The 8,515-nt window shown below is 35.0% G+C and overlaps 1 protein-coding gene across 1 annotated transcript; it reads left to right on the top strand.

Moving 5' to 3' along the window:
* The first annotated feature begins 2,151 nt into the window (after positions 1 to 2,151).
* LOC106623376 (UDP-glucosyltransferase 2) lies at positions 2,152 to 8,515 on the top strand. Its single transcript, XM_070108528.1, has 6 exons — positions 2,152 to 2,296; positions 6,005 to 6,154; positions 6,302 to 6,398; positions 6,481 to 6,942; positions 7,123 to 7,601; positions 7,669 to 8,515. Exons 1-6 carry the CDS (start codon positions 2,294 to 2,296, stop codon positions 8,059 to 8,061), a joined length of 1,584 nt encoding a protein of 527 aa, XP_069964629.1. The 5' UTR covers positions 2,152 to 2,293; the 3' UTR covers positions 8,062 to 8,515.

Here is an 8,515-nt window from a genome sequence, read left to right as displayed (position 1 = left end):
TTTCTTAAAAGGTATAAAATTATATTATTGGTTTGCCGCACAATTGGTCTTGGTCTAAGCCTCATGTCCATAATATGGATAATTCTGATCCTTTGGTCGACGGTTTCTCACATCAACTCATTAACACTACTACGATTTAGCTTATATCACGTATATCTCATTTGTAATAAAACTTAGGGAGTCCGTGGCCTTCAAAATAAGTTAATATGATAATTAATTCATGATCTTGTCAAACAATGAATTTGAAGCCTTCCGCTACATTTTTTTAAATAATAAGATATTTAGCCCGCTTTGATCCAAGTTGCAAGAGCATAAACTGTTCGATTACACCCGAGCTTAGCGCTTCCTTACTTGTTTTTAATCATATTTTGAACATATTCACTAATTTTCTGCTTATTTTTAATATACATATATAACCTTGAATGTCTGTTTTGATCAGATTGCTAACTAATTATATTATTATAATTGTGACCGTTGTGACATTTTGCAAATCAGTAAATCTTCATGTGATTTCTAAATATGTATGTGTTAAGCTCCAGATGAGTTTAGCGAGTCGGAATATAAATCGCTTTGTGACAAAATTTTCTGTCCTCACCTCGATTATTGAACAATTAAATAAATAACGGTAAAGAGAAGAATAATCAAACATAATTACACAAATGTACATATTTACGTATGTGTACGCTCGGCATACTGATAGCACGACGGACGACTTGCACGACGCATGCACTCGGCCAAAACATATGGTAGAACACATTCTAAGCAAATGCTCGTTTTTATGTTGAAAAATACATATAGGTATAAATATGTACAGGTTGGTTGAAAAGTTTCGGCTCTCACCAAGAAATAACACTACTAGATCCAATTTTCTTTCTCTGTCAATTAATTCTTTGTTTACAAGCCATTTGAAGTTGACGTGTCAGAGTATTTTTTTAACATGGAAATAAATAGAATATCGCGCAATGAATAGATTTTTTATTTTGAAAGTTTCAAAAGCAATGGAAACAATTTATGAACAATTGTGAGAAGTGTGATTAGTTCTTACCTTCAAAACGGACCATTGAATTTTGTGCTCGTAAATTTAAACGTGGTCGTACTAGGCTTGAAGACGATCCACGCGAAGGACGACTAAAAACCGTAACCACACCAGAAATCATTGAACAAATTTATAATATTGTTAGTGTAGATCCGAGTTTGACTAAGTGTGAAAATGCTAATGAATACAGGCAACTCAGACGAACTAATACTTCATATTTTACATGGATAATTACATATGAAAAAGCTGTTTAGAAACTTAGTGCCTCGCACGTTAACAATTCAACAAAAACTGGATCGAAAACAAATTTATCAGCATAATTTGGGGCGTTTTAAGCAGAATAAAACCGATTTATTGCGGCGCTTTATAACTATGGATGAGACTTAGGTCCACCACCATGATCCTAAATTGAACGTTTGCAGTAGACTGAAGCTGGTTGTTCTGCTCCAAAGCAGGTGAAGTCACAACGATCAGCAAAGAAGGTTATGGCATCAGTTTTTTGTAATGCAAAAACAATTTTGTTGATCCGCCGAAAGGTAAAAAAATAAACTCTGAGTAATATTTATTGTAGCCTTTTGGATCAGCTGGATTAAAAAGTTCGTGAAAAAAGCCCTGGTTTGCAGGACAAAAAAATAATTTTTCATCAAGACAATGCACCTGCTCACAAAGGTGTTTAAACAATGACAAAATTCAACAAATTAAAGTACGAATTGCCTGAGCATCCATTGTATTCACCAGATTTGGCTCCCAGCGACTACTAACTCTTCAGAAACCTGAAACAATTCCTTCGTGGAAAGAGTTTTTCGTCGAATGAAGAAGCTATTTCAGCTAGGTACAGGCGGGTATTTTGCAGAGCTTCTGGAAAGTCATTATAGGGATGGCATAAAATAATTGGAGGATCATTGGAATAAGTGTATTGAAGGTAAGGGCGTTTATGTTGAATAAAAAAATATATTTCGTACCAAAAACAGTATTTTTTCATTTACAGTGCAAAAAGTTTTCAGCCAACCTGTATATGCAGTTATTTGTGTAGTTATTAATGAAATGAAATTGTTGAAAAATCAAGTCTTCAAAATTGGAAAGCATTGTATTGACATTTCAGTACAAAATCTAACTTAAATGTGTTCGGCCGCAATTGTGGAAAATAATAGCGAGAGATAAACGAAAAACAAAATTATTTATTTGAAATTTCATAAAAAACCACGAAGGGAAAGAAAAATAAATAAATAAAAAGAATTGTGTATTGTATTTTAAAAAATGGTAATTTATAAAAAAATTTTTAATAAATAATTAAAACAAGATAAAACTTTAACCTCGTTTACACTGACGCTATAATATCCTTCACAAATACAAGCACTTCATTCCGATCGTTCAGCTTATATGGGAGCTATTTGCTATAGTGGTTTGATATCGGCAGTTTCAACAAATGAGCAGCTTCTTGGAGAGAAAAGGACGTGAAAATTTCAGATCGATATCTCAAAAACTTAGAGACTAGTTCGCTTATATACAGACAGGACATGGCTAAATCGGCTCGGCTCGTTATGCTGATCATGTATCTATACATTTTATAGGGTCTCCGCTTATAACATTAGTCACCGGAGACTGGTATAATGCGGCCAAACAGACAGACATGCTAGCTAATATATATTCTATATTCTGACCTAGAGGGTTAGCTTAGATTATACATATATCTAAGTCTAACGATTTGAGAATAAGTAGAAAACAGCGTGACAATTTTTGTTATCTAAACGAACTGTCGCGTCAACCGTAAATTGGTCATAGATATCACTCCATTTCAAATGGTATGCCTTGAAATTCACTCAGCAGTTTTCATACGAAAGAACTTCAGTTGAATGATGTCTATACCTCGTGACCAAATTCCTTTGGAGGTTAGGTTGGAAATCATATTTGTTGTAATAGATTACCCTGGCTATGTTTCAGCACCGGAATATGCATATTAAACTCTGAAGACTAAGAGTGTTTTTTTTTAGATGTGTGGTATTCAAGAAGAAAGAAAACTAATATAAGTTATTGAGAGGCCCAATTATCGATCATTTTTTGTAGCATACGACGCCAATATGTCAGCAGTAACGTGCTGGGTACTGTCTTCCAAGACGTCATTGGTCTATCATCTCGGGCTCATTTGCATAGACAAGCGACTTCACCCAAATCCCACCAAAAATGGTGCAGCGGTATTAAATCGCACGATCTTGGAGGCAAGTGACTTTTTGAGGATGTAATGGCGTCTCAACAATGGTTTGTGATTTAGCATCGCTCAGAATGGGACAATTTTGTTGATTAACATACCCATTGAACCAATAGTAAGCTTCAACTCTAAACAAATTGCATTCACCCAAAGTGCGACGCGCCTGATGGTCGTTCGGTTTCAACTCTTGCACGAGTTCATATATCTTCTTCCGTTCCGGATGTAAGATCTGATTATTAAGGCATCCTCCAGATTTTGTTAAGTACTTGAGTTGCCAGTGATGGTCATTATATGGAGTACAAAAAAGTTGGCAGTAAAAGTTACGCATAACCTCATGCAGCTTAACTTAAAACTTGTAGGTGGAGCTCACTATATGAGATCAACCATTAAGCGGCGGTGTTATTCTAAGAAACGAGAGATGTTACTCGATTGAAACGACACTTGTGAAAATGAATTTCTTTCATCGATACCAAAAAAATCGATTGAATTGAGTTGAATTACTGCGGCTCAATACTCTTCTTTACCTCTACCATTTCTCTCTCTAAGGTTCAAGCAAAAAATTTTACGCAAATTCTAAAATAAAGCAAAGTAAATTTGCGTTACATTCGCTCACGCCTACATTTTCGTTGGGTCCATTGTTTCATAGCCAAGGTTTTGTCCTTGAATGTTCAAGATTAAATTTATGTGCCAACTTTTGCAATAAACACACACACATATATACACATGTGGGTTTAAGTTCTATTAATGCGCACTCTCTAATTCTATGCGGACTATGTAATGTGTGTTTATAAATCAGCACGACTAATATAGGCACACTTGCATACATACAAACATACATTTGCTTTGCATCATTATTAAATGAAAGGAATAATCAATAATTGCGCACTAACACACATGAAAATCACATAAAATATAATATTTTCTAATTTAATTATAGCTTCGGTGTGATACTTTTATTATCAAATATGCATTTGTGAAACAATTGTCAAAGTAACTGACCTTAGACAATGACAATGTTAGTTTGTCAGAACCGGTTTCAATAATTTTCAACAAAATTATTTATGAACATACATATTATATACAGTTTAATAGTTACTGATTTATTATTATATATATATATGTATATTATATATTATATATATATACGTTTTTTTTTTTTGGTTTTATTTAGTATTTAAGAACACAAGAACTACTTATATATATATATATATTCGATTACACCGAACTATAATACGCTTCTCAAATACAAAGGTTCCGGACAATAACTTGATTCCGATCTAATTTCGTGAAGATACCTCGTCAAATACAAAAAGTTTTCAATGCAAGCACTTGATTCCGATTTTTCAGTTTGTATGGCAGCTATATGCTATTGTAAAATGGTCCGATATCGACCGTTCCGACAAATTGCCAGCTTCTTAGTGAGGAAAGGACAGGTGCAAAATTTCAGATCGATAGCTTAACAACTGAGCGACTAGTTCGCGTATATACAGACCGACAGACAAACGGACAGACAGTCGGACATGGCTAAATCAACTCAGCTCATCATGCTGGTTTTTTATGTATACATTTTATACGTTTTTTTAATCTAGAAAAGTTTTCAAGGAATAAACAAAAACAATTTTTTAACATTATGAAAAATAAAAAATTAATTAACTTATGGTGATGACGTACCATTTTTATAAAAGCATAAAATCAAACATTAATTCGCTCGAGTGGATTTTTTATCATAGATTGAATACGATTTACAGGTAGTGCGAGCATTAACCATGAAAATTAGATTTAAAAAATATGGCTTATTTGCAAAAAACAAATCGATCAAAAAGTTTGTTGCCATGTACATATGTGCTGTGTCTTAAATTGACTTGAATATTAGTTTGTTTTAGAACTTCATTAAATGAGAAAAATATATTTTAATTGAAATTGATTTTCCAGCAGATGAGGATCACATTAAACTATTACGCTCTGAGAAGACGTTAGCTTCTCGCCGCACACAGTTAGCTGCCAAAATAGAAAATACATAAATCGTTTCTAAATTCCGTAATTGTATAAAAATATTTCGGAAATAATTTCGCAACATCAGCAACGAACTTTGAACGTTAACTTTGGGCTGCACCGAAGCTATAACACCCTTCATAACAGCAATTCTTACAGTTTTTACATCCAACATCCAACGGAATATGTTAATTGTATTCCAGTCGTTCCATTACAGTTATTCCATCCAGTTCTAAGTATAAGCAAAAGAGAAATCTTTTATGAAGATCTTTATCTTGATTTTGATCGAATAGTACGTATAGCAGCTATATTCTATATTAGTCCGATCTCCAAATAATATATTTAAAGAAAATTGAAAATTTCTGAAAATTAATCTAAGCCAAATTTCGCGAAGATATCTTGTAAAATAAAGAAAAAAATTTCCTGCAAAAACTTAAGTTTGATTGGTCAGTTTGTATGGCAGCTACATGCTATATTGGGTCGATATCGGCAGTTCCAAAAAATTAGCAGCTTTTTGGAGAGAGTAGGACGTGTACAAAATTTCAGAAATATTTCTCAAAAACAAAGAGACTACTACGCGTATAAACAGACGGATAGACATGGCTAAACTCACTCAGTGTAAAAAATTATAGATTTTATTAGCTAAACTAAGGAACTAAGTTTTTTTATATAATGAAAATTTATATTAAGATTGGTGCATAGCGATTTGGAATTGATAGAATTCGTTATCTGTTACCTTGGTTTAAATTAAATTTTTTCTATACTTTCAGGAAATCAAAGTTCTTATTAGCATAGTAATACTAACAACACTAATGGCCGCTGATGCCGCCAAAATACTGGCGGTTTATGTATATCCGGGCAAAAGTCACTTTATGATGCATCGCGTGCTGATAAGCGAGTTGGTGAAGCATGGCCATGAGGTAGGTTAGCAGCGAGAATCCATCTTCGCTTTTTTCCAAACACAAATCAAATAAAAAATATTACTTGTCGTTGCAAAAAAATATTTTATATATGTGTATGTATGTATGTATACTCATATAGTATACTATTTGTCTATATGTGCACAGGTAACCATGATAACGGCTTACACGCTGGCGCCGCTATGTCTGGGCAGCAATTATACAGAAATACTCATTGAACCGGTTTACGATTATCGAAAGGATGGTGAGTGGTGGGAATTGCATTGAATGTTTATTTTGCTACTTTATTCTTATTTAGTATTTAAGTAATTGTTGTTTTTACTTAGGAAATGCTGACACTGGCAGCAACACAATATTCGATATGTCAAATAATGACATAACGGACTTTATGAATATGATGAAAGCAATCTGCATGGGCAGCACCGAACACGCGCTCAAACAGCCGAAGGTGCAAGCGATTATTAATGCCGAGCAAACACATGGAGTCTACGATCTCTTACTGGTCGAGCAGTTTTATCAGGATGCCTTCCTCGCTTTGGCGCATATTTATAATGTGCCGGTGATTAGCACTGCCACTTTCGCCAAGGAACATTATATGAGTCAAATGTTCGGCGTAGTAACGCCTTGGTCTTATGTACCACACGGTTCACTGCCACTCACAGATCGCATGAGCTTTTGGCAGCGTATACAGAATGCCTATAACATAGTAAACACTGATTACAGTCGCGAGTTTAAATACTTTCCGATGGTGGATGCGTTGATCGCGAAATATTTTGGACATTTGCCAAGTGAGTAGAAGTATGGTTGTACTATGGCTGATCCCCAAGCTGAGTAGATATTTGAAATGTACTTGGATTTAGTTTTTATAAGCTCCATACATATAGCATTCTTTCTAAATTCCATTAACAAACAAAGATCGATGCAAAACTTAAAATATTCTTTCCTCATTTTCTTCTCGTTGTTCTCAGTTAAGTTTCCCAGCGCCTCCGCCATGGATAAGAATCTCTCCGCCATACTGATTAACAATTATACACCGCTATCAACTGCCAGTCCTACCATGGATAATATGATCAATGTGGGCGGCATGCATATATATCCACCCAAAGCACTTCCGGTTGAGTTGCAGACGTTTTTAGATGAAGCTGAGCATGGCGCCATCTACTTCAGCTTGGGCAGCCAAGTGGAGAGTAAGGATATGCCAGCTGAGAAATTGCGTCTGTTCCTCGATGTATTCTGCAGCTTGCAACAGCGTGTGCTGTGGAAGTTCGAGAATGAGAGCATCACAAATTTGCCATCAAATGTTATGGTGAAAAAGTGGTTGCCACAAAGTGATATATTGGCACACCCTAATGTGCGCGCATTCATCATGCATGGCGGTTTACTGGGCACACAGGAGGGTGTGCACTACGCAGTGCCTATGCTGGGCATGCCCTTCTACTGTGATCAGGTAATTTAGTGATACACATTTTTCGACTTTTTTCGATCTTCAAAATCTATACACAACTCATTTGTAGCACCTCAATTTGAAGAAAGCGGAGCTGGGCGGCTACGCAGTAACAATGGACTTTCACACGCTCACGCATGAGTCTTTGAAGGCTGGTCTGCAGCAATTGCTCCACAACAGCACATATCGTGACAACATTAGAAGGATATCAAAAATCTTCCACGATCGTCCAATGGGCGCACGTGAGACTGCGCTCTTTTGGATCGATTACGTCATACGTCACAAGGGCGCTCCACATTTGCGTGCTGCTGGCTTGGACTTGAAGTGGTATCAATTCTATTTGTTGGATGTGGTTGCTCTTTGTTTGGCTGCTTTATTATTAATGCTGAGCATTGCATTTGTATTAGCGCATTGGCTCCTAAGGAGTCTTGGTAGTAAGCAACAAAAACAAAAACTGCAGTAGTTATGTATTTCTAGTAAAATTTAGTATTGAATTATAATAAATATTTATAACTTAAGAAGATCATCCCATGGGATGGGCTAAAAAAATATATTGCTTTCTTAACATGTAGAATATAGTAGTAAAAGTCGTTTTGAGATGCTGAAATTAGAAGAAGGAGCTGTTCAGAGCGGTTTTAAGCGAACTAGAAACATCAAACGCATTTTTATCAAAACTGTGATTGTAAAACTTTCCTCCATTGTAACTCAAAACCGACTTTACCGCATTACTTGAAATTTGTAGAGTACACTCATAATAAACTTAAAGCTCTATATATTTACTATTACTAAGAATATTTTACCTAAAGAGTAGTTGAAAACATTATGTGAATTAAATTAAGCTAGGCTCTACTAGGCTTACTAGGCTTACTAGGCTAAAAAAAAAGAAAACTACTACATTAAATGTTTTTAAACTTTAA

The sequence above is a fragment of the Bactrocera oleae genome, chromosome 4 (genome assembly GCF_042242935.1).
Source record: "Bactrocera oleae isolate idBacOlea1 chromosome 4, idBacOlea1, whole genome shotgun sequence".
NCBI lineage: Eukaryota > Metazoa > Arthropoda > Insecta > Diptera > Tephritidae > Bactrocera > Bactrocera oleae.
The sequence above is the reverse complement of the archived record's forward strand: the minus strand, read 5'-3'. Positions and strand labels throughout refer to the sequence as shown.

What these genes read in the sequence shown, in the direction of transcription:
- LOC106623376 (XM_070108528.1), top strand. An exon ending in TTACGATTATCGAAAGGATG is followed by an intron (nt 6,399 to 6,480) that starts GTGAGTGGTGGG and finishes GTTTTTACTTAG; the next exon opens with GAAATGCTGACACTGGCAGC. An exon ending in ATATTTTGGACATTTGCCAA is followed by an intron (nt 6,943 to 7,122) that starts GTGAGTAGAAGT and finishes CGTTGTTCTCAG; the next exon opens with TTAAGTTTCCCAGCGCCTCC.